We start from the raw sequence: 24,172 nt of genomic DNA, 5'->3' as shown, positions 1-24,172 counted from the left end.
TGTCAAAAAAATTTTAAAAACCAGCATTTGGTGAGTGAACCAGAAGATAGGAGGTCTCTCACCATCTATTTCTCACTTTCAAATAGACAAAAACAATTTAATGAAATTTAAGTTTACAGGGAGATTCCAAGATGGCAGAATAGGGAGGGCGCTTACTGCTCCGGGCTAGGGGAAGATAGTTTTTAAAGTGGAGAGGGGCAGGCACTGTAATGTAGCGGGTAAAGCCTGCAGTGCTGGCATCCCATATGGGCACCCAGTTCAATCCAGGTGCTCTATTTCCAATCCAGCTCCCTAAGGTGCCTGAGAAAGCAGCAGAAATTGAACAACAAGCTCCTGAATGAACAGGGCAAAGGATTTGAATAGCCATTTTTGAAAAGAGGAAATTCAAATGGCCAACAGACACATGAAAAAATGCTCAGGATCACTAGCCATCAAGAAAATGCAAATCAAAACCACAATGAGGTTTCACCTCACCCCCATCAGAGCAGCTTTCATACAGAAATCAACAAACAACAAATGCTGGTGAGGATGTGGGGAGAAAGGTTCCCTAATCCACTGTTGGTGGGAATGTAAACTGGTGTAGCCACTGTGGAAGACAGTATGGAGAAATCTCAGAATCTGAATATAGACCTGCCATATGACCCAGCTATCCTACTCCTAGGAATTTACCCAAGGGAAATGGAATCAGCACATGAAAGTTACCTGTACCCCCATGTTTATTCCCACTCTAATCTATGGAAACAACCCAGATGTCTATCAACTAAAGACCAGATACAGAAATTATGGTATATGTACACCATGGAATACTACACCTGCTGTTTACAACAAAACAGATGCAACTAGAAACCTTTACACTTAGTGAAATAAACCAGTCCCAAAAAGACAGATACACGTATGTTCTCCCTGATCAGTCGTAACTAAGAGAACACCTAAAAGGTAATCTAGAGAACTGAAATTGACACTGTGAGATGCGATGATTTGGAACAGCCCTTGTCCCGACTGTTGAGGAACAGGTCATTTCCCCCACACACACACTCTTTACTTAGTGTAGGGTTAATCTTATGAGGATAAAGTTAATTGACAATAGATCTTTGTAAAAAATAAGAATGGGAATAGGAGAGGGAGGAGGAAGAAGGAGGGGTAATTTGCATATATTTAATGCATGAAGTTTGTGTCCCTTAAATGAAAGGTTTCTAGGTAATATAAATAAATAAATAAATAAATAAATAAATAAATAAATAAATATTGTCTGCTTGAGAAAAGCAACCGTGGGGCCGTGCTGACACCATCGGGCACACGTGTGGTGAACTTTCCTGGAAGATGCCATAAACGTAAGGACTGTTTGGAGTTCCAGCAGCCTATCGATGCGTTCCCATGCTAACGTGGTCACTTAGATCTGTCCAAAAGGTCTGACTCTTACTAGAGTCATTTCAAGAGTTGATGCTCTCGGAGGGTTAAAGGGCACTGAGGTCTTCTGATTGTGAATTTGGGTTCATTTTTAAACGTTGTCCCTTGAGTTCTGAGGGCCTGGGCATCCCTGCAGCACTGTTTAATATCAAGCCCTGTTCCTTTATAACTGAGCCCCTGTGACTGATTCTAACAGTCTTTGTAAATATTAATAAATGTTACCACTGTTTAAAAATAAATAATAAAAATTGACTAAAACTCAGTGGAAATTTTAAAATAGAAAATCAAGGAGCTGGTGTTGTGGTATAGCAGGTTAGGCTGCCCACAACGCCAGCATTATGTACGCCAGTTCAAGTTCCAGCTGCTCCACTTCTGATCCAGCTCCCTGTTAACGCACCTGGGAACGCAATGCGGTGCAGCTCCAGTGCTTGGGCCCCTCACCCACGTGGGAGACCTGCATGGAGTTCAAAGCTCCTGGTTTCGGCCTGGCCCAACCCCAGCCACTGGGGCCATTTGGAGAGTGAACCAGCATTGGAAGATCTCTCTTTCTGTAACTCTGCCTTTCAAATAAATAAAACTTTTACGTACAAGCCAAGAACATCTCCAGTAAGCAGAACAAAGGAGTATATGGCAAAAAGACGATGGCCTATTAAGGCTCATGCCAGGGAGCTCAACACGGTTTAACAGGTGTTCCAGGGAGAAAACACTTACTCATCACAAGTCCCCCCCAGTAAAGTCTCCTCTCACATGATTGTTAACCTTAATTTCCTTCGAGACAAAAAGAAAGCGTTACCCTTGCTGAGTTCTTTGACTTCCAGAGAGGGAAAGAGAAGGTAGCGAACGTTCACAGAGTACTCGGCCAAGTGTGAGCCGTGGTGGGGGACACTGTAGAAAATCATGCCCCTCGTGTTGTTTATGACTGTACTCATTTCTGGCTTCTTGGACGCTTCCACCAGCATCTTTTTGACAAGAAGACCTGGCCACAGAGAAGAAAGAAACAATGCATTAGCTAAGCTCCTTCCCTCTGTGGCTCTAAAAAAGCAAACAAAAAGGCAAAACAGAGGCCAGTGCTGTGGCATAGCAGGTTAAGCCACCGCCTGCAGTGCCGGCATCCCATATGGATGCCGGTTCGAGACCTGGCTGCTCCACTTCTGATCCAGCTCTCTGCTATGGCCTAGGAAAGTAGTAGAAGATGGCCCAGGTCCTTGGGCCCCTGAACCCGCATCGGGGACCTGGAGGAAGATCCTGGCTCCTGGCTTCGGATCAGTGCAGCTCCGGCCATTGCAGTCATTTGTGAACCAGCAGATGGAGGACCACCCCCCCCCCCAACCTCTGCCTCTCCTTCTCTGTGTAACTCCAACTTTCAAATAAATAAATTTGAAAAATAAAAAGGCAAAACAAGAAATACAGAAAGAGAGGCTTTCTTTGAAAAAGTTTGAACGGCCGTTCTCCAGCACCAGAGGCAGGGCCTCCTGACCCTGCTGGTCCTGCAGACTCTGCAGCACAGTCCCACAGACTGCTAAGATTCTGCAGGCACCTGCCGGGCACAGGACCCTCAGTCCCACTGATGAAAGCCAGGCATCCTCAGCTGGGTGCCCCACCAAGGAGAGCACTAGTGCCCTCAGGATAGCGCCGACACGAAACCCCCTCTGTGGGAAACACCCTCGACCACGGAACACACAGCTTTCTGGGAAATGCAGCTGGGAAGGCCGCTCCTCTGCCCTCCCCTGTGACAGGTCTGCAATTGCGAGTGAAGCACAGGTGCCACGGATGAGGACAGTGGACCTGAGCACATAAGGGTGCAGCCACCTGCCTCTCGGCAGAAATCCTGGCTCTGGCTCCTGAGCTCATCCTCTGGACAGGTTACAGGATGCCTGTCTGCAAGACAGAAGCGGGTAGGGAGAGCATGGAGGGGTGGGAGAAGCAGCAGATGGGGCAGGGAAGAAGAGAGGGGAACCCCAGGGCCAGCCACGAACCCTGCAGGATGCTTGCAGTGGGCTGAGGGACATGCTGACAGCCACTCATTGCCAGTGAATGAAAACCCATGCCTTGGGGCTGGTACTGTGGCTCAGTGGGTTAAAGCCCTGGCCTGAAGTGCCAGCATCCCATATGGGCTCCAGTTCTAGTCCCGGCTGCTCGTCTTCCAGTCCAGCTCTCTGCTATGGCCTGGGATAGCAGTAGAGGATATCCCAAGTCCTTGGGCCCTGCACCCATGTGGGAGACCAGGAGGAGGCTCCTGGCTCCTGGATTCGGATCAGTGCAGCTCCAGCCATTGTGGCCATCTGAGGAGTGAACCAGCAGATGGAAACCCTTCTCTCTGTCTCTACCTCTCTCTGTAACTCTTTCAAATAAAATATATCTTAAAAAAAAAGAAAAGAAAAGAAAACCCATACCCTTCCTGAATGGCTTGTTACCTGTCATTCCCTTCGAAAAACAAACACGCAGAAGGAGAGTAGTCATTTTCAAACTCCTGGCCATAGTCAAAAACGTTAGCTCGGGGTGGTGAGGGCCACCAGTAAGTAAAATAGAGAGAACGCAGGAAGCTCAGGGTGGTCAGCATTGCAGCAAGCCGCTTGCGACGATGCTGTCCAGAGGAGCCCACCTTACCTCCCATGCTGTGTGATACCCAGATCACTGGCCGATCTCCAACACCAGCAGCTCTGAGCTTCCTGAGAAGTTCGTCGCTTCTGAACGCAATGGACTTCCTGAACAGACAAGAGCAGCAGGCGTGACAGGCGGCCACGATCCCCCAGTGGTGCCCGTTTTTATTTGCTACGTCCTCCATTCTGGAGTTAGGAACACCCCACCTCTGCTCGATTTCTGAAGCTGCTCTCTCCGCTGGTACCTTAGCACTGGTAGTGAGGGCATCTACGGCTGCATCGGGCCACTCACTGGCATCCACTCACAAGCACTGTTTGAGCCTCTAGGGGTGTCCGCGGTCCTACGGCCCGACCGCCCCAGTTCTGGGTTGTGCTCATCCTTTCTCATCCCAAGGCCTGGCAGTGCAAGTATCATGAAAGACTGCTACCTTTTTCGCTAGCTTTAGCCCTGCTTATGCTGCAAACATCAAGCTTTTATTGTGTGAGTTTATTTTTTAGGAATAGTAGGAAGCTACTAGAATCAGGGAGCTCAAAGTAAGTCACCTTCAGACTCACAGGGAACTTCCAAACTGTCTAGTCTGGAGGTTCAACCTGTGTACCTGCGGACACCTTCCTTCAAAACCAACGTCCTGCAAGCTGGAGGGAGAGCAGGGCTCTCACTCTTGCCTGGGACCCTCGTCAGGGCCACCTGCCTGGGCTCTGTGCCAGGGCACAGTCTGAGGGTGCAGACTAGGCCAGCTCCCTCGGTGGCCTGCAGAGGGAACTCGCCAGACCAAGGCTGCACAACCCAGGTCCCTTGAAGCCCTATTCTCTGTACACAACGAGCACGTGGGGCCTGCGAGGGCTGCAGAAGCCACCACTGCTCTGCATCGGGCTCTCTGCTTCCATGAGTCAGTGATGGGAACACAAATGCTAAAACGCCGCTTTCACTGCCGGTAGAAAGGAGGCAGGAGCTGTGGCTGTGGAATTCAGTCCTTCACTACGACAAGTGCACACGAACTGGGTTGAGCCCAACACTGTCTCTAGGCCTCTACTCACTGACTGCTTATTTCGAGCTAATTCCCACTAGAAGGAAGAGAAGAAAGGCTAGTAAGAAAATCCCATCTGTGGCATCAAAAGAGGACTGGTGTGTGGCCTGGGCCCGTGCCCCTTCTCAGGTTACCTCTCCGTGGGGCACCTGGCCCTCCAGTCACTGAGGCTGGTGTCGTACTCCACGGATATGATGCGCAGAGCGGGACAATCTCTTGCTAACCACGTCTAAACCAAAGAAAAGGTACGTGAGGACACACGTGGACAGCCGCCACCGCAGTGACTTCCTAACGATCAAAACTTACAGCTGAAGGCCTCCTGCAGTGCTGACAACTGGGTGAAGACGGCTTTGGAATACAAAGGTGACAGCGAAAACAATGTGTGATTTTACCTTTCTATGTGTCCGGCCACACTGCGATGTCAGTACATACACCCTGAGGCCACCGAAGATGCCAAGAGAATATTCTCGATCTTACTTTGCTATAGCCAAAGCGAGGTCTGTTCTGGGGCCTCGACCCAACTGAATTTGGGAAGCCTGCGGCAGGCACTCCGATCTCAGGACAGGCGGAACAGTCCGAAGGTGAGATCTGCCCCGAGGACTCGCACACACTAACGGTCACAGTGTGGACCCTGTGCCCCAGTGCCACAGGAAGTGCACAGCACTGCAAATCTTTCCGCCTGGAGGCTGCACCGCGACCCATTCCCACGTGGCCGCGGCACCAACCCAAGTGAGCTCTAGACCAGCTCTAAAGGCATTCCCTCCACACCTCAGGGAAAAGAAAGGCCAGAGAGGACCACTTCTGCAACGTCTTTCTCGCTTATGATCATATCCTGGAATCAGCTATTACAATGCAAGTGCACGATCCCTCGCTCCTGTTTTTACGTAACGCAATGTTCTTACACAACACAGGTGCCGAGCGTGACTGGTTAGGGGACACACTATGGACGTCCCTAAGGGAAAGAAGAACCGCCTGGGGAGAGATCCCAGCCCCAGGGAGGCTGCGGCAGCCACTCTGCTCGGGGGCATCATGCGGGGGCCCTGGGGGCCGCGCCTTACCTTGGGCCAGCATGTTGTGTACCTGTCCTCATCCTCCAAAGCCTCTTCCGAGACAGCTCGCTCACTGTCCTGCTGCCGCCAGGTTTTGAATGCTGCTCCCATAAGGCCATGAATAAAAAGGACATCGGCTTTAATGGGCTGACTGACAGGGGAGAGAGTTTTAAAAAGAAGCAGAATAAACGCATTACTGCTATGGAAACCATCTATACAGCATTCTCTGTGGCTGGCGCTCTAGCAGCTTTAGGCGATGCAAACTAAAACCTCACAGAGCAGGCTCTACACCCGCGAAGGGCTTGCTGATGAGCCCTGGAAGGAGTCCTGGCAAAGACGCACCCAGCACGCTCACTGCTCTCCCTAGGAAAACGGAGCAGCGTCTAAGCCAGGCTGACCAACTACAACTGAGGGTGCCGATCAGGCAAGTGCCAGACACCCTGGCCAGGCTCCCCTCTACAGAATTCCCTAAGAAGATGCCACACATCAAGAAAAGTACTGAAGACACTACATAGCAATATGCAAATACAGCTTCAAAGTCACTCCACATGAAAGAGATTTTCAAAAATTTACCAAGGAAACTATAGTGTTAATGAGATTTTAGAAACATTCTTTGGATATGACATATGAAAAATAACAGTACAGTTGTAAGCTAAAGTACATACACAATTATTCAATACATGTATGAAATACATTACTTTAATATTTACAAGTTAGAACAATCCATTTGGCTGGCGCCACGGCTCACTAGGCTAATCCTCTGCCTTGTGGCGCCGGCACACCGGGTTCTAGTCCCAGTCGGGGCACCGGATTCTGTCCCGGTTGTCCCCCTTCCAGGCCAGCTCTCTGCTGTGGCCCGGGAGTGCAGTGGAGGATGGCCCAAGTGCTTGGGCCCTGCACCCCATGGGAGACCAGGATAAGTACCTGGCTCCTGGCTTCAGATCAGCGCGGTGCACCGGCCGCAGCAGCCATTGGAGGGTGAACCAACGGCAAAGGAAGACCTTTCTCTCTGTCTCTCTCTCTCACTGTCCACTCTGTCAAAACAAAAACAAACAAAAAAAACAAGCAAAAAAACAATCCATTCAAATTTTTAAAAAGTTCCTGAAGATATTTTTATGTATCTTATGAAAGTCTAAAGCATATACAATTGTTTTCATTGTAGTCTCGCAATGATAACTGGCAACTGTGACCAGAACAACCTTAGGAAGGCCCACGAGACAGTTTGTCAACTCTTCCCTCCAGGCTGCCATCGATGTTCTCCTGGCCTGAGCTCCAGGCCCAGGCTCGTCTGGCTGCCTGCACACAGCAACGTCCCCATCTCCTTCCCAGACAGACGGCCTCCTACAATCCAAGTAGACATGCCCAGAAACAAGGACGGCATGCGGCGCAAAGCTCCGGAGTGGCAGGTTACACGGTGAATGTGACCTCGCCGGGCGGCCTTCTGTGACACCGCAGCTAACTCAGCCAGCGCCACTTCACAACCACCTCCCGCCCTTCTGCGGTTAACTGGACAAACTGCTGCAGTCAGTGAGGTTTCTGACTTAGTTCTAAGAACGTAACTCACTGAAATTATGCACAAGTAGGCCCTGTTGGTTCCCGCGCTCAAAGGCAACGCGGTGTTCTGCTCCGCTTCTCACCTGGTGCGACACTGGGGGTGCAGCACGTACACGCCGTCCTGGTACTTCTCCTGCACGGTTTCCCGGTCCAGGTTGGCCAGGGTCCTGGCAGCGTGAGAGGCCTCCATTATGTGGTGAGACTTCAGTGCTTCCGCCATTAAGGAGACCCAGCCTGTGAGAGACACACACCTCCTCAAACGCTGACGCAGATGGCCTCGCGCTGCCCAGGCAGGTTCCAACAGAAGAGGCCAGCACCAGGCACCAGGCACCAGGCACGCGCGGGGGCTGCCCCTGGTGGAGAAGCCCGGGCACTGCAACTCTACTCTGCCCCAAGATCCTGCGCCCCTGGCACAGGCCCCTTCAAGGGTTCCATGGAAGGAAGAGGTTGCAAGAACCTTCTTCTTTTTTTTTTTTTTTTTTTAAGATTTATTTATTTATATGAAAGTCAGAGTTACAAAGAGAGAGGAGAGGCAGAGAGAGAGAGAGGTCCTCCATTCAATGGTTCACTCCCCAGTTGGCCACAACAGCCAGAGCTGCGCCGATCTGAAGCCAGGAGCCAGGAGCTTCCTCCGGGTCTCCCACGCAGGTGCAGGGCCACAGCAGAGAACTGGGTTGGAAGAGGAGCAGCTGGGACTAGAACCGGTGCCCATAGAGGATGCTGGCGCTCCAGGCCAAGACATTAACCTGCTGTGCCACAGCGCCGGCCCCACAAGAGCCATTCTCTTTACTTAGAAGATCTAATACAAATTCCAGCTACTAGATGTGATGCCACAAAACAGAAGAAAATACTATGATGTTTTGTGTTGAGTAAGAATTACAGAATTCAGTGGATATTACTAGTTATAGTTAGTTCATCTGATCAGCAATCATATTAGCCTCCTGTACAAATGAGGAAATTATTTTTTAAAAATTTCTACTTATTAATCTTTTATTTTATTTGAAAGATGAAAAGATAGAGCTCCCATCAGCTGGTTCACTCCCTGACATGCCTGCAATAGCAGAGGATGTGCCAGGCCAAAGGCAGGAGCCTGGAACACAATCCAGGTCTCCCTTGTGGATGGCAGGGACCCAACCACTTGAGCCACCACCTGCTGCCTCCCAAGGTGTGCGTTAGCCGGAACCTGGACTCAGCCCCAGGCACGCTGACATGGGATGTGGGTATCCCAAGCAGCATGTATCTGCGGCACTAAACACCTGCTCCAAGCAAATTACTTTTTTTCAAGATTTATTTATTTATTTATTTGAAAGGTAGATTTACACGGTGATGGGGGTGGGGCAGGGAGAGAAACAGAAAGATCTTCCATTCACTGGTTTATTTCCCAATGGTTGCAATGGCCAGGGCTGGGTAAGGCTGAAGCCAGGAGCTTCAACAAGGTCTCCCACATGGGTTCTGGGGCCCAAGCACTTGGGTCATCTTCTACTGCTTTTCCCAGGTGCATTAGCAGGCAGCTGGACAGGAAGTGGAGCAGCTGAGACACGAATTGGTGCCCATATGGGATGCCAGCATTGCAGGTGGCAGCTAAACCCACTATGCCACAACACTGACCCTGGAAATTACTTCTTTTTTTTTTTCTATTTCTTTTTTTTATTTAGTAAATATAAATTTCCAAAGTACAGTTTATGGATTACAATGGCTTTCCCCCCTCATACTTTCCCTCCCACTCGCACCCCTCCCATCTCCCACTCCCTCTCCCACCGACTCTGATCATATTTAGACAAGGCCATGGTCAAAGTGGAAGTTCTCTCCTCCCTTCAGAGAAAGGTACCTCCTTCTTTGATGGCCCCGTTCTTTCCACTGGGATCTCACTCACAGAGATCTTTCATTTAGGCATTTAGGGTTTTTGTTTTTTGTTTTTTGTTTTTTGTTTTTCCAGAGTGTCTTGGCTTTCCATGCCTAAAATACTCTAATAGGCTCTTCAGCCATATCCGAATGCCTTAAGGGCTGATTCTGAGGCCAGAGTGCTATTTAAGACATCTGCCATTCTATGAGTCTGCTGTGTATCCCATTTCCCATGATGGATCGTTCTCTCCCTTTTTGATTCTATCAGTTAGTATTAGCAGACACTAGTCTTGTTTGTGTGATCCCTTTGACTCTTAGACCTATCAGTGTGATCAACTGTGAACTGAAATTGATCACTTGGACTAGTGAGATGGCATTGGTACATGCCACCTTGATGGGATTGTACTGGAATCCCCTGGCACGTGTCTAACTCCACCATTTGGGGCAAGTCCAATTGAGCATGTCCCAAATTGTACATCTCCTCCCTCTCTTATTCCCACTCTTATATTTAACAGGGATCACTTTGGAAATTACTTCTTTTTTTTTTTTTTTTGGAAATTACTTCTTACTAATAAATTGTTTGATGTGTAAAAGTCTTATAAAATCTGAAGGTCAGGAAGGAAGAACTGTATTTTAAAGAGAGGTAAATAGAAGAAGTATGGACAATATTATGTACAGCATGGCTTCCTTTAAAATATTTTTGTTCTTAAGCCGGCGCCGTGGCTCAATAGGCTAATCCTCCACCTTGCGGCGCCGGCACACCGGGTTCTAGTCCCGGTTGGGGCGCCGGATTCTGTCCCGGTTGCCCCTCTTCCAGGCCAGCTCTCTGCTATGGCCAGGGAGTGCAGTGGAGGATGGCCCAGGTGCTTGGGCCCTGCACCCCATGGGAGACCAGGAAAAGCACCTGGCTCCTGGCTCCTGCCAGGATCAGCGCGGTGCGCCGGCTGCAGCGGCGGCCATTGGAGGGTGAACCAGCGGCAAAAGGAAGACCTTTCTCTCTCTGTCTCTCTCTCACTATCCACTCTGCCTGTCAAAAAAAAAAAAAAAAAAAAAAAAATATTTTTGTTCTTAAAAACTTTATGTACCCAAACACATATAGAAGTATGTACATGACACATACACCTGCAGAAACATATGAAAATCTTGAAAGATACACCAAATTAAAGCAGTTCTTATCTCTTAGGAGGGAGGAAGGGAGGAAGAGGGCTGTGGACAAGGGGTAGGTTTAACTTTCTCGCTCTGTTTTCTGCAGTACTAATAGTGAGAATCTACTTCATAATACCTTGTGGTCAGAGAAAACTGGGCTCAAGTCTCTCTTCCTTGCTTACTTGCTGGGAACTTCAGTCACTCTTTAGCAACTCTGAGCTAAAGGAAGGTTTAAAAATGAATGTGTAGGGGCTGGCGCTGTGGTGTGCTGGTTAAGCCACCGCCTGTAGTGAGGCATCCCATATGGGCATAGGTTTGAGTCCCGACTGCTCCATTTTCAATCCAGCTCTCTGCTGTGGCCTGGGAAAGCAGTAGAAGATGATCCAAGTCCTTGGGCACCTGTACCTGCATGGGATACCTGGAAGAAATGCTTTGCTTCTGGCTTTGGATCAGCTCAGATCTGGCCACTGCCACCATTTGGGGAGTGAACCAGTGGATAGAAGACCTCTCTCTCTCTCTCTCTCTCTGCACCTCTCTGTAACTCTGCCTTTCAAATAAATAAATAAATAAATGAATCTTTTTAAAAAAAAAAAAATGAATGTGTAAAACCACAGGCCCAGGAGGCACCCAACAGCTGACAGCTGCTGCCCTTCTCCTCAAAGACAGAAGTGTGATGATGGCGGGAGACCAGTGTCTTAATACTCCACGAGTGTCACACTATTTCTTTAACAACATTCAAATGCACAATTCAGAAGATTCCTCTTCAAAATCTGTTAAATATTTTATAATAAAAGATTTTAAAATTCTACTAGTAAAGATATACAAACATATTATGTGGTATGTATAAAAATATGGCTTTGTTTTTAATGGAATCACAAGAAAACAAATAAGAAAAAATATGGCCCGAATAATTTCTTCGGCATTTTTCAACTGACAAACTATTTTCAGCATATCTCAGATACTACAAAATATCAAATAACCCTTCAAAAATCTGCCTTTTCAAAATATTCACTGCTGGGGCCGGTGCTATGACACAGTAGGTTAATCCTCTCCCTGAGGCACCAGTATCCCATATGGGCGCCAGTTCTAGTCCTGGCTGCTCCTCTTCCGATCCAGCTCTCTGCTATGGCCTGGGAAAGCAGTAGAAGATGCCGCAAGTCCTTCGGCCCCTGCACCCACAAGGGAGACCCGGAAGAAGCTCCTGGCTCCTGGCTTCAGATCAGCTCAGCCCCAGCTGTTGCGGCCAATTGGGGAGTGAACCAGTGGATAGAAGATCGACCTCTCTCTCTCTCTCTCTCTCTCTCTCTCTCTGCCTCTCCTCTCTCTGTGTAACTCTTTCAAATAAATAAATCAAATCCTTAAAAAATAGTCAGTGTTTTTACATCACATAGCATCTGAACACTTGTTAATGCTAAAAAGGAGTAACTAAAAGCAGCATGGAGTGTGGAAGGCCTGCTTCAGTACCTGCCGCACTTCCCGGCTGTGTTCATAACCTCAGAGCAACAACAATCGCAGTCTGCTGGACACCCTTCCAAATCTTTAGAAAAAACAGCCACAGACACCTAATTTACTCATACACAATATAGCCCTATCTGCATTCTTTACCAAATCAGGATCATGCCAGTTCCACTGCTCTGAGACTTAATTCTGCACGAGGGGCAAGGTAGGAGTGGGAGGGGCGTACTGAGAACTAAATGAGGCCAGCAGCTGAGAGCCACAGAGCTCACTGGGCTGTCCAGCAGAGGTTCAAGTCAACCAGGAGGACTGAGAATGTGGGGTACGGCCAGGTTCCACTCGAGGAAGGGAGGGCTTCTGCTTGTTTGTTTTTGATAGGATCACGTTTCTGTCCTGCTTTGAATCCTCTAGTCTCCATTCCATCAATGAGCCTAAAGACAGGTGAACAGAAATCACCCAAGTAAAGCAAAGAGAAAAAGAAATGGAGTGAACAGGCTCAGTGAACTGAAAAACAGAACCAAGAGGTCTAACAAACAACAGAGATTCCATAAGGAGAGAAGAGAGAAAGCGGAACAAAAGGATGAAAACACACAGGCTACCCTGGCTGGAAAGTTTCCACATTTGATCAAAAACATCAACATGCAGATCCCCCAAAATTCCATCAGCTCAGGTGGGCCCCAAGCAGGAGAAATCTCACAATGACACCAGGGTCACAGTGCTGAAAACCAAATACAGAAATCTTAAAAAGAATCCAGATTTACAAAAAAAAAAAAAAAAAAAAGGAAAAAAAGAAAGAAAACACACAGAACACAAATGGGAACAAGCAGGGACTTCTTACTAGACAATGGACACCGGGGGGAGTGGGACGACTTAAAAGGCTGACAGGGCAGGTGCCGGGGCACAGCAGGTTGGGACACAGCAGGTTGGACACAGCAGGTTGGACACAGCAGGTTGGGGCACGGCAGGTTGGGGCACAGCAGGTTGGGGCACAGCAGGTTGGGACACGGCAGGTTGGACACGGCAGGTTGGACACAGCAGGTTGGACACAGCAGGCTGGGACACAGTAGGTTGGACACGGCAGGTTGGACACAGCAGGTTGGACACAGCAGGCTGGGACACAGTAGGTTGGACACGGCAGGTTGGACACAGCAGGTTGGACACAGCAGGCTGGGACACAGTAGGTTGGACACAGCAGGTTGGACATGGCAGGTTGGACACAGCAGGTTGGACACAGCAGGCTGGGACACAGCAGGTTGGACACAGCAGGTTGGACACAGCAGGCTGGGACACAGCAGGTTGGACACAGCAGGTTGGACATGGCAGGTTGGACACGGCAGGTTGGACACAGCAGGTTGGGCACAGCAGGATGGACACAGCAGGTTGGACACGGCAGGTTGGACACGGCAGGTTGGACACGGCAGGTTGGACACGGCAGGTTGGGCACGGCAGGATGGACACAGCAGGTTGGACACAGCAGGTTGGACACAGCAGGTTGGACACAGCAGGTTGGACACAGCAGGTTGGGCACAGCAGGATGGACACAGCAGGATGGACACAGCAGGTTGGACACAGCAGGCTGGACACAGCAGGTTGGACACAGCAGGCTGGACACAGCAGGCTGGGGCACAGCAGGTTGGACACAGCAGGTTGGACACAGCAGGTTGGACACAGCAGGTTGGACACAGCAGGATGGACACAGCAGGTTGGGCACAGCAGGTTGGACACAGCAGGTTGGGCACAGCAGGATGGACACAGCAGGTTGGACACAGCAGGTTGGGCACAGCAGGATGGACACAGCAGGTTGGACACAGCAGGTTGGGACACAGCAGGCTGGACACAGCAGGCTGGGGCACAGCAGGTTGGGGCACGGCAGGTTGGGGCACGGCAGGTTGGACACAGCAGGTTGGACACAGCAGGTTGGGCACAGCAGGTTGGACACAGCAGGATGGACACAGCAGGTTGGACACAGCAGGTTGGACACAGCAGGTTAAGGCACAGCAGGTTGGACATAGCGGGTTGGGGCACGGCAGGTTGGGGCACGCTTGGGAGGCCACATGCACACTGCAGTCCCTACCCCACCTTCCCAATCCCCACTCGCTATCCCACTTCCAAGCCAGCTTCCTGCTAACGCATCCTGGCAGGAGGCAGATGATGGTTCAAGTGCCTGGGACCCTTCCACACACACTGGAAACCCAGACAGAGTTCAGGCTCCTGGCTCTGGCCTGGTCCAGTCTTAGCTGTTGCAGGCATTTGGGTAGTGAACCTGTGGATGGACGCTCACTCTTTCTTCCTCTCTCTCTCTCTCTCTAGGGCTTTCAAGTAGACTAAAAAAATAACATTTAAAAAAAAAGTGTTGTCAGAAAAAAACACTGTCAACAAAGAATTCTGTTTATACAGGCAAAATATGAAAAATAAAAGAATATACTAGAAATACCGAGGATGGTTTTTAGGCCGGGGGGAATTAGATCAGATATAAATTTAGACATATGAAAAAGGAAAAGGACTGGAGATTCTAAATATATAAATATCTGAAAGCATCTCTGTTAGATTTCTTACATGTCATTTGACTGTTACTCTGGTTTGAATGTGTTCCTTCCAAAATTCAGGGACTGCCAGTGTGGCAGTGGGAAGGGGCAGGGAGGGGCTCTAAGAGCTGATTAGGCCACGAGTGCCTCCCCCTCTACAGGCACAAGGCTCTTACAAGAGGCTTCTGTGCCGATGGCGCCAGCCTGGCCTGCAAGCTGGTCAGTCCGCCCTCAGCCACGTGAGCATGCGACAAGAAGGCCAGAAGACGGGTGCATGCTATCTCCCCAACCTCAAATAAAATTCTAGAAATTAAAAAAATGTATAAAAAGAGGAATCAATAAACCTCACAGTAAGCAGAAGGGAAGATATAAAGAGTAGTTTTAAATTTTTGAAGTTATAGGCCGGCGCCGCGGCTCACTAGGCTAATCCTCCACCTGCGGTGCCGGCACTCCGGGTTCTAGTCCCGGTTGGGGCACCGGATTCTGTCCCGGTTGCTCCTCTTCCAGGCTCTTTACAGAAAATATTTGCTGACCCCTGAAAGAGACTTCACCAAAATTAAAATCCTCTGCTGATCTGAAGATACTCTTAAGTGGAAATTCAGTTTCTGACGCGTGCATATGTAAGGACATATGACTGATATGGGTATGTACAAATGACTGCATCTACCTTCTGTATGCACATGTGCACTTATGTGTATACATTACCTATCACTTTCCACTGGAGGAGTCAAGAACCAAAGACACCCCAGGAGCAACCAGCACTCCCAGCACCTCGTTCGTGGTCTCTAATAATCTCTAGTAAAAATGGAGTACCTAAAGGAACTGAGCCTGAAACATCTGACTACACCACAGAGTACGGAACGGCCCTGCAAAACGAAGTGGCCATATCACAATTCCTTGTTCCTACCAGATTAATAGGCTGAAAGGACCCAACTCAACCCTAAGCAGAGTCTTCGGTGTGCCGTGAGGGGGCGGGCGGTGGGGAGCACGCGGCGCGGAGAGCCGTTACCTGAGCGGACGATGGCGGCATGCAGGTGCTCGTTCAGAGCCATGTTCCCGACGACTCGCAGAATGTTCCTCTGCACTTTGGGGCAGTCCTTGTGAAGCCGGTAGAGCCTCTGCAGCAGCTGCAAGCCTCCGTTTGCTTCGATTTTATCACAATGTGTTGAGATCTAGCACAAAGAAGCAGTGAAAGCCACTTACGTTGTACAAATTCACGAGGAGGGATGACAGCACAACATGGTGGGGACGGCCGGGGGCTCCTGCTGGAGGACAGGGGGGCAGAGGCCAGAGCTCTCAGCTGACTCAGATAACCAAGCAAGGCCCTATCTAGATGCTCCACCATCCTGGGGAAACACCCCCAGAATGCATTTCTCACCAGGACTTCTGAAATCATTGTTCTTACGTTATCCTGCTTGGCTCTTGGCTGACAGCGTCTCTGTTATAAAACTTTTCCTATCTGTAGTGACGCTTCGGCTTGAAGCTACCTTACATCACCACTGCCTGACCTTGAGAAATCTGCCACATGATGACAGGACGTGGGCCTCTGCACACAGGCAGGTCGTGCTTCTGCACACAGCGCCTCGCCCAGACGGAAACACACGCCCCCGGCCCTCCCCCACCCCCACGGCTTTGGGGCATGCCTAAAACACAGGAGTGGCAAACATTTATTCTTTAAATGACGGATTAAGGGAAAAGGGACTTAAATTTCCAGTGGAGAAAAGAAGTACAAGGGACAGCAAGAACAAAAACAAGGGAACATGTGTATTAAGGTAGCATGTCAACAGAGTTGGTCTCCCACACATCAGTGGGCACAGCTTCACCTTTTACTGATAGGATGCCATGTCACGTGATGTCACAATTTTAATTTTTAAATGGCTTTAAAAGTTTTACCGCATTCCAAGTGCATCAAAAAGTATACTTTTTAGACATATATCATATGAGATCTGTACTAATTCCAGAAACAGAACACACAAAAAATGGAAAAATCTTCCACATTCATGGATTAGAAGAATCAGTATCATCAAAATGTCCATACTACCAAAAGCAATTTACAGGTTCAATACAATACCAATCAAAATGCCAAATACATTCTTCTCAGAAATAGAAAAAATGATGTTGAAATTCATATGGAAACACAATAGACTCCGAATAGCTAAAGCAATCTTGTACAACTAAAACAGAGCTAGTGGCATCACAATACCAGATTGCAAGACATACTACAGGGCAGTTATAATCAAAACAGCTTGGTACTGGTACAAAAACAGATGGATAGACCAAAGGAACAGAACAGAAACACCCGAAATCAACCCAAGCATCTACAGCCAACTGATCTTTGACAAAGGAGCTAAACTGAGCCCCTGGAGCAAGGACAGTCTCTTCAGTAAGTGGTGCTGGGGACACTGGATGTCCACACACAGAAGCGTGAAGCCAGACCCCTACCTGACACCCTTCACTAAAATCCACTCACAATGGACTGAAGACCTAAAGCTACAACCTGACACCATCAAATTATTAGAGAACATTGGAGAAAACCTGCAAGACATCAGCATAGACAAAGAGTTCTTCGAAAAGACCCCAGAGACACAGGCAATCAAAGCCAAAATCGACAAATGGGATGACATCAAAATAAAAGCTTCTCCAGTGCCAAAGAAACAATTAGCAAAGTGAAGAGACAACCGACAGGATGGGAGGAAATATTTGCAAACTACGGAACTGACAGAGGTTTAATAACCAGAATATATAAAGAGATCAAGAAACTCAACAACAACAAACCAAATAATCCGGTTAAGAAATGGGCAAAAGGGGGCCAGCGCGGTGGTGCACTAGGTTAGTCCTCCACCTGTGGTGCCGGCATCCCATACGGGCACCGGTTCTAGTCCCGGTTGCTCCTCTTGCAGTCCAGCTCTCTGCTGTGGCCCGGGAGTACAGTGGAGGATGGCCCAAGTGCTTGGATCCCTGCACCCGCATGGGAGACCAGGAAGAAGCACCTATCTCCTGGTTTTGGATTGGCACAGCTCTGGCCGTGGCGGCCATTTGGGGAGTGAAACAACAGAAGGAAGACCTTTCTCTCTGTTTCTCCCTCTCTCTGTCTGTAACTCTGTCTGTCAAATAAATAAATAAAAATCTTTAAAAAAATTTTTTTAAATAATAAAAAAATGAAAAGAAAGAAGAAAGAAATGGGCAAAGGACTTAAACATTTTTCTTTTTCCTTTTAAAGATTTATTTATTTATTTGAAAGTCAGAGTTACACAGAGAGAGGAGAGGCAGAGACAGAGAGAGAGAGAGATCTTCCATCCGATTGTTCACTCCCATATTGGCTACAACGGCCAGAACTACACTCATCTGAAGTTGGGAGCCAGGAGCTTCTTCCGGGTCTCCCACATGGGTACAGGGACCCAAGCACTGGGCCATCTTCTACTGCTTTCCCAGGCCACAGCAGAGAGCTGGGTTGGAAGTGGAGCAGCTGGGTCTCAAACCAGTGCCCATATGGGATGCCAGCACTTCAGGCCAGGGTGTTAACCCATTGCACCACAATGCCAGCCCCAGACATTTTTCAAAAGAGGAAATCCAAGTGGCCAAGAGACACATGACAAAATGCTCAGGATTTCTAGCTCTGAGAGAAACGCAGATCAAAACCACAATGAGGTTTCACCTCACCCCCATTAGAGCGGCTTTCATACAGAAATCAACAAACAACAAATGCTGGCGAGGATGTGGGGAAAAAGGTACCCTAATCCACTGTTGGTGGGAATGTAAACTGGTAAAATCACTACAGAAGATAGTGTGGAGATACCTCAGAGGTCTGAATATAGAGCTACCATGTGATCCAGCCACCCCACTCCTGGGAATCCACCCAAGGGAAATGAAATCAGCATATGAAAGTTATCTGTACCTCCATGTTTATCACAGCTCAATTCACAATAGCAAAGACATGGAATCAACCTAAATGCCCATCAACTGAAGACTGGATAAAGAATTATGGGATATGTACACCAAGGAATACTACGTAGCAGTAAAACAAAACAAAACAACAAAAAAACACAACAAAGTCCGGTCTGGTCATTTGCAACAAAATGGATGAAACTGGAAAACATCACACTTAGTGAAAATAAGCCAGTCCCAAAGGGACAAATTCTATATGTTCTCCCTGACCTGTGATAACTAACAGGGCACCTGAAAGACAACATGTGAGGATGAGATGGACACTCTGAGAAGCAATGACTGTGACCAGCCCTTCTCATGACTGTTGAGGAACAGCTTCTACTCTGTGTTTATCTTTTCCTTTATAATATTCCCTTATCTTTTCTCTTTCATATGATTCACTGAATGCTCTGTTTAACATAGAGTTAATCATATATGTATAAAGCTAACTGAAAATAGACTGTAGGAAAGAATAAGAACAAGAATAGGAAAGGGAAGAGGAAGTGGGGTGGGCACAGTGGGAAGAATCACCAAGACCCTAAAGTTGTAATGGAGAAAACTATGAAGCTCACAACTGCAAAGCAGTGTAGTCCTACATACATTCATAAGAACTTAATTCTAAAGGTACAACTTAACAACTAGCCATAAGACCCCAAAATCCCTTAAGCTGGCTGATAAAAAAAAGCAGTTTTAAAGTGTTATAAAGATCAAATGGATAGGAATAAGTGGTAAAGTGACCATACAGATACTATCAAGAGTTAAAGTGATACTATAAATAGGACTAAGTGTTAGGAAACAATAATAGAAGAATTACTGTGTTCCTAATGCTGTATTTATGAGATACAAATTTAAAAAATGAAGATTAAATCCGCTTTTTCAAAGACTTAGCATAAATGAAACTCATGTCTTGGTGCTGAATCATGATCATCAATTCTAACAATTACAATGGGAAAAAAGCAGAAATTTCAAAATAAATGGAAAGGTTCTTATCCTTTTACAATAAGTTGGGATTATGTCCCTTTCATGAACCAACCTGTGTAGTTGTTTCAATGCAATCATAAAAAGTAATTTTCTGAAACTGGGTAAGTTACCTCAGAATGTTTTACCATAGCTTCCAAACAGAACATTTCCACTGTAGCTGAAGGAACTTCTCCAAAACTTTCAGCATAAGGAAGTCCATTTCCTCCAAAACACCATAAGCCACCCTGAAATTAAAAATTTTAGTGAAAAATGACTAATTTTTTTTTTACAGAAAACTCTCCAAACTGTTTCAAAATACTTTTGAAACTTAAAGGGAACTTTACACAACTGGCTGCCTATAGCATAAAAGCACATGGAACTACCCCAGAAGACAGAAAGCAGAAACTCGGGGTGTGGCCGGGCGGATTACGTTCTGACACCTAACATGAAAGAGACACACTTACTGCTGCTCTGTCACTGATTAAGACATAAACACAGGAAACAAATTCAAAAAGATTTAAGCGGGCCGGCGCCTCGGCTCACTAGGCTAGTCCTCCACCTAGCGGCGCCGGCACACCGGGTTCTAGTCCCGGTTGGGGCGCCGGATTCTGTCCCGGTTGCCCCTCTTCCAGGCCAGCCCTCTGCTGTGGCCAGGGAGTGCAGTGGAGGATGGCCCAAGTGCTTGGGCCCTGCACCCCATGGGAGACCAGGAAAAGCACCTGGCTCCTGGCTCCTGCCATCGGATCAGCGCGGTGCGCCGGCCGCAGCGTGCCGGCCGCGGCGGCCATTGGAGGGTGAACCAACGGCAAAGGAAGACCTTTCTCTCTGTCTGTCTCTCTCACTGTCCACTCTGCCTGTCAAAAAATAAAAAAAAAAATAAATAAATAAAAGATTTAAGCAATGTCACACATCAAATTTTATAAGCACAAATTCTTTTTTCTTTTTCAGGCAGTTAGACAGTGAGAGAGAGAGAGAGAGAGAGAAAGGACTTCCTTCCGTTGGTTCACCCCCCAAATGGCTGCTACGGCCAGCGATGCGCCAATCTGAAGTCAGGAGCCAGGTGCTTCCTCCTGGTCTTCCATGCGGGTGCAGGGCCCAAGCACTTGGGCCATCCTCTACTGCCTTCCTGGGCCACATCAGAGAGCTGCACTGGAAGAGGGGCAACTGAGACTGAATCCGGCGCCCTGACCGGGACTAGAACCCGGGGTGCCAGCGCCGCAGCTGGAGGATTAGCCTAGTGAGCCGTGGTGCTGGCCTATAAGCACAAATTCTTTTTTTATTTTTATTTATTTATTTTTTACAAATTCTTAAGACTAAACAAATGCATCAGAAATGTTAGGATGGCAATGTTAAAAAATATTGGGGCCGGCACTGTGGCTCACTAGGCTAATCCTCCACCTTGTGGCGCCCGCACACTGGGTTCTAGTCCTGGTCGGGGCACCGGATTCTGTCCCAGTTGCCCCTCTTCCAGACTAGCTCTCTGCTGTGGCCAGGGAGTGCAGTGGAGGATGGCCCAAGTGCTTGGGCCCTGCACCCCATGGGAGACCAGGAGAAGTACCTGGCTCCTGCCTTCGGATCAGCACGGTGCGCCGGTCACGGCGGCCATTGGAGGGTGAACCAACGGCAAAGCAAGACCTTTCTGACTGTCTCTCTCTCTCTCACTGTCCACTCTGCCTGTCAAAAACAAAAACAAAAAAATATATATATTCATTAGAGACACTTCTTTTTGTCTTTGTCATATAAAAATACCTTCATAATAGGAACATTCCAGTTGTTCTGCATTTAACCCACATATGCTTGTGCACAGCCCGGCTAGTTCAGTGGTGTTATGATTCATCCATTGATTATCTGATAAATACTGAGAGCATATTATATATGAGGTACTGTACTTGCTACTGGGAAGACGCCAGGTACTGTACTTGCCCACCAGAAAAGAAGTGGAGAATTAAATGAACATATAAAATAATTACAGAACGGGAGGGTGCCATGAAGGGTGATAAGTAGAACAAGCACTTGAGATAAAGAGGAGGACGGCTGGGCAGCTTACAGCTGAGATCTGAAAGGTGAAAATGATGTGGCCATGTGACAGCTGGTGGCAGAGGGAACCTATCTATGTGTGTAGATACACACCTGGCAAGTTCAAGGAGTGGACAGAAAGGCCAGCGTGGCTGAACAGGAGAGTGGGCGAGGCCAGGCAATCACAGGTGTTAGCAAGCTGAAGCCAAGGCTGGCTAGATGTGACATCTGAAACACTCACCTACTCTCCTAGGAAAGAAGCCCTGGGGATGAGCTAAGTTGGCTCTGTCTCTGTTACTTCACTTGCTGGGGAGCCTGACCCACAGCCAGAGGCAGGGGCACAGCACCACATGGTCAGTTTGCGAGATGGCGATGACACATTGGTTCCCACAAGATTCCTTTATGTGCACAGCTGCTGGCAGTCAGCTGGGGACCTGGGGGACAGAAGCAGCCCACCCCTCCTTCTGAGAGCAAGCTGTGCAGCCTCCACTCTGTGCATCCACCTCTCTGCAGATCTGCATAACCTGCAGCATTTCAACTCCCAGCCTTTAGCCATCCAACAGGCCTCGCTCTCAGTCACAAGTGGTCTTGACACCATGACTTCAGGCCGGAACAGCTAAGCTGATTTCAGAGCTGCCTTGGGAAATTATAGGGGACGACGCTAATTCCAGAATCAGTTAAGGGCTGTCCTTAAATTACGAGGCTAGAAGTCCAGTGAGGAGACCCTGTTCCAGCACACCCTGCCCACTGTCCTCTCAACTGCACTGCTTCAGAGAGCAATCACAGAATCCCAAGCAGCCAAACTTCAGAGCCTGCTTGCTTCCTCAGGACCCAGGGCACAGGCACGGAGGGCCTCTCCCGGGGGGCTGTGACTGAATGCAAGCGTCCAGGGCTCACCTGAACTGCAGATCCAGGAAGTATCCCTTCAGTGGCACCACCTGAGGTGATGAAGCCAGAGCACCACCCGCTACCTCACCTCCCACCACAGCTGCAGCACAGATCCCCACGCAGACACGGGCAGGTGCCAAGGTTAGCAGGGGGGGAGGTGACAAGAAAACCACCGAGCGTTTTGGCTGGCCCTGACCCAGCTCCCAAGGGAGGGAGGACACCATTGGCTGCAGTAGGCCCACGCGTTCTGACACGGCTTCACACTGGGGATACCTCGGCTTTAACACATGGAAGAGGTAATCTCTGGTGCTTCTTCATAAGTATTACAAACTCAGGGGCCGGCGCTGTGGCACAGCGGGTTAACGCCCTGGCCTGAAGCCCGGCATCCCACATGGGCGCTGGTTCAAGAACTGGCTGCTCCACTTCCAATCCAGCTCTCTGCTCTGGCCTAGGAAAGCAGTAGAAGATGGCCCAAGTCCTTGGGCCCCTGCCCCACGTGGGAGACCCAGAAGAAGCTCCTGGCTCCTGGCTTCAGATCGGCCCAGCTCCGGCTGTTGCAGCCAACTGGGGAGTAAACCAGTGGATGGAAGACCTCTCTCTCTGTCTCTACCTCTCTCTGTAACTCTTTCAAATAAATAAATCTTATAAAAAAAAAAAAAAAGTACAACCTCAGAGCTCTGCAACTCATGCAAACTGAGCCTAAAATGATGTTCATTCTCCATGGGGGAAATGTAGGACGTTGGTGTAGGCAAAGATTTTTTTGTATACAACCCCAAAGTACAGGTGACAAAAGCAAAAATTCCGAAATGGGATTATATCAAAATAAACAGGTTTTGCATAGCAATAAAAATAACACTCAGAATATATGAGAAATTCAAACTGAACAGCAATAATAATAGTAATAATAATCCAATTAAAAGTGGGCAAATGACCTGAGTAGACATTGCTGGAAAAAGCTACCAACTTAAAAGAAGGACCAACAAGTATATAAGCAACGCTCAACACCACTGATGGCCAGGACATGCAGAAGCCAAAACAATGAAACGTCGCATCAACCCAGACGGAAGGGCTATCATCAAAAAGACACAACGAATGCTGGCAAGACTGCAGAGAACGAGGAACTGCAGTGCACTGTGTGTGAGCACGTGAGTTAGTAGAGCCACAGTGGAAAGCCGTGTGGAGGTCTTCAGAAACCTAGAAACAGAACCGCCACAGGCTGCACAGGCTGCGGCAGGCCACTGCCAGGCACACATCCAGAGCTCAGGAAGACACACCTGCAGCGGCAGGTTTACTGCAGCGCTGTTCACAACAGTGAGGACAGGCAATCAACTGTGCTGTGCACTAACGGACAAAGAAAAACAAAACGTTTTCTACGTACACACTCGGCCATAAAAAACAGTGAAATTCTGTCACTGGCAGCAACATGGACGGAACTAGAGGACATTGTCTTAAATGAAAGAAGCCAGGCATAGAAAGGCAAACCCTGCTCGTTCTCACTCATTTTTGTGGTGCTCAACAGTTAATCATACAGAAGAGGAGAGCAGCACGGTGCCTACCAGGGCCTGGGCAGGGTGTAAGGGAGAGAGGGGCATTGAGAGGAGGGGGAAGGGGTGCAGGATGCAGGGGGAGGGGGGGTAACTGAGCACTTCACAGCACAGAAGGATAACCATGATTGAACATTTCAAAATAGTCAGCAGAGAGCTTTCTGAATGCTCTCCACACAAAGAAATGGTAAATATCTGAGATGACAGATATGCCAAGGACCCTGACCCGATCAT

At 48.4% G+C, this 24,172-nt stretch overlaps 1 protein-coding gene across 11 annotated transcripts in view; it reads right to left on the bottom strand.

The window, feature by feature from the left end:
• Positions 1–24,172, bottom strand: part of SERAC1 (serine active site containing 1) — a 53,765-nt gene that overhangs the window by 3,629 nt on the left and 25,964 nt on the right. For 8 of the 11 annotated variants that reach the window (XR_011388440.1, XR_011388439.1, XR_011388442.1 and 5 more), the window contains 7 exons: positions 19,622–19,735; positions 15,616–15,778; positions 7,722–7,872; positions 6,094–6,235; positions 5,170–5,264; positions 4,015–4,112; positions 2,201–2,383 (listed from right to left, as the gene is read on the bottom strand). Coding sequence is in view for 6 of the 11 variants with exons in the window: in XM_008263732.3 (XP_008261954.2) it covers positions 2,201–2,383; positions 4,015–4,112; positions 5,170–5,264; positions 6,094–6,235; positions 7,722–7,872; positions 15,616–15,778; positions 19,622–19,735 (946 nt within the window). In the remaining 5 variants the exon portion in view is untranslated. The remainder of the gene's footprint in view (positions 1–2,200; positions 2,384–4,014; positions 4,113–5,169; positions 5,265–6,093; positions 6,236–7,721; positions 7,873–15,615; positions 15,779–19,621; positions 19,736–24,172) is intronic. The other 3 variants (XR_011388441.1, XM_017345450.3, XR_007923151.2) reach the window with 2 other exon arrangements.

The sequence above is a fragment of the Oryctolagus cuniculus genome, chromosome 5 (genome assembly GCF_964237555.1).
Source record: "Oryctolagus cuniculus chromosome 5, mOryCun1.1, whole genome shotgun sequence".
NCBI classification, from domain to species: domain Eukaryota; kingdom Metazoa; phylum Chordata; class Mammalia; order Lagomorpha; family Leporidae; genus Oryctolagus; species Oryctolagus cuniculus.
Note: the sequence above shows the minus strand (reverse complement) of the source record. Positions and strands in the feature narration are given on the sequence as shown.